This window comes from Cystoisospora suis, assembly GCF_002600585.1.
Source record: "Cystoisospora suis strain Wien I chromosome Unknown contig_3381, whole genome shotgun sequence".
Lineage (NCBI taxonomy): Eukaryota > Apicomplexa > Conoidasida > Eucoccidiorida > Sarcocystidae > Cystoisospora > Cystoisospora suis.
In genome coordinates, this window is record NW_027156176.1 from 1 (window position 1) to 419 (window position 419).

At 56.6% G+C, this 419-nt stretch overlaps 1 protein-coding gene across 1 annotated transcript; it reads right to left on the reverse strand.

Moving 5' to 3' along the window:
* Positions 1-88: 88 nt before the first annotated feature.
* On the reverse strand, positions 89-342 carry CSUI_006641 (pan domain-containing protein; the record flags this gene model as incomplete). The annotated part of the gene is made up of 1 exon (XM_068066795.1): positions 89-342. A coding segment is annotated over one exon (252 nt), but the record flags the coding sequence as incomplete, so codon positions are not given.
* Between the last annotated feature and the right edge of the window lie 77 nt (positions 343-419).

The following is a 419-nucleotide window of genomic DNA, read 5'->3' on the forward strand; positions in this document are numbered from 1 at the left end:
AGTACACATCACGTGGGAAGCCGTCTAGACATAGGGGGGCGTAAGAGGGTCGGTGAGCATCACAGACAACTGAGCCGTTTGGAACCTACAGGGCGAGGGGTTGACGCTGGTGCAGAACTTGGGACCAGAGACCACACCGACAGTGGTCGAGTCTTGTACGCGGCCGTAGAGTGCAAAGCGATCCTTGATGTAGCAGCTCTTCGTCTCAGGAATGAAGCTGAAGTACGAGCAGTCCTTTCTTCGCTGGCACATCTCCTGGCACGCCTGAGCAGTCGGCAGGCTGCCATCCTCGAACTTCCCTACGTCATATCCCCTGTAGTCAACTCCGACCTCGAAGCAGGCTGCGACAATGGGAGAGCAAATGGAGAGTAGGGACTGTCGTGAGTAGGCGCGGCATTTGCAAGCAGGACGATATCCGT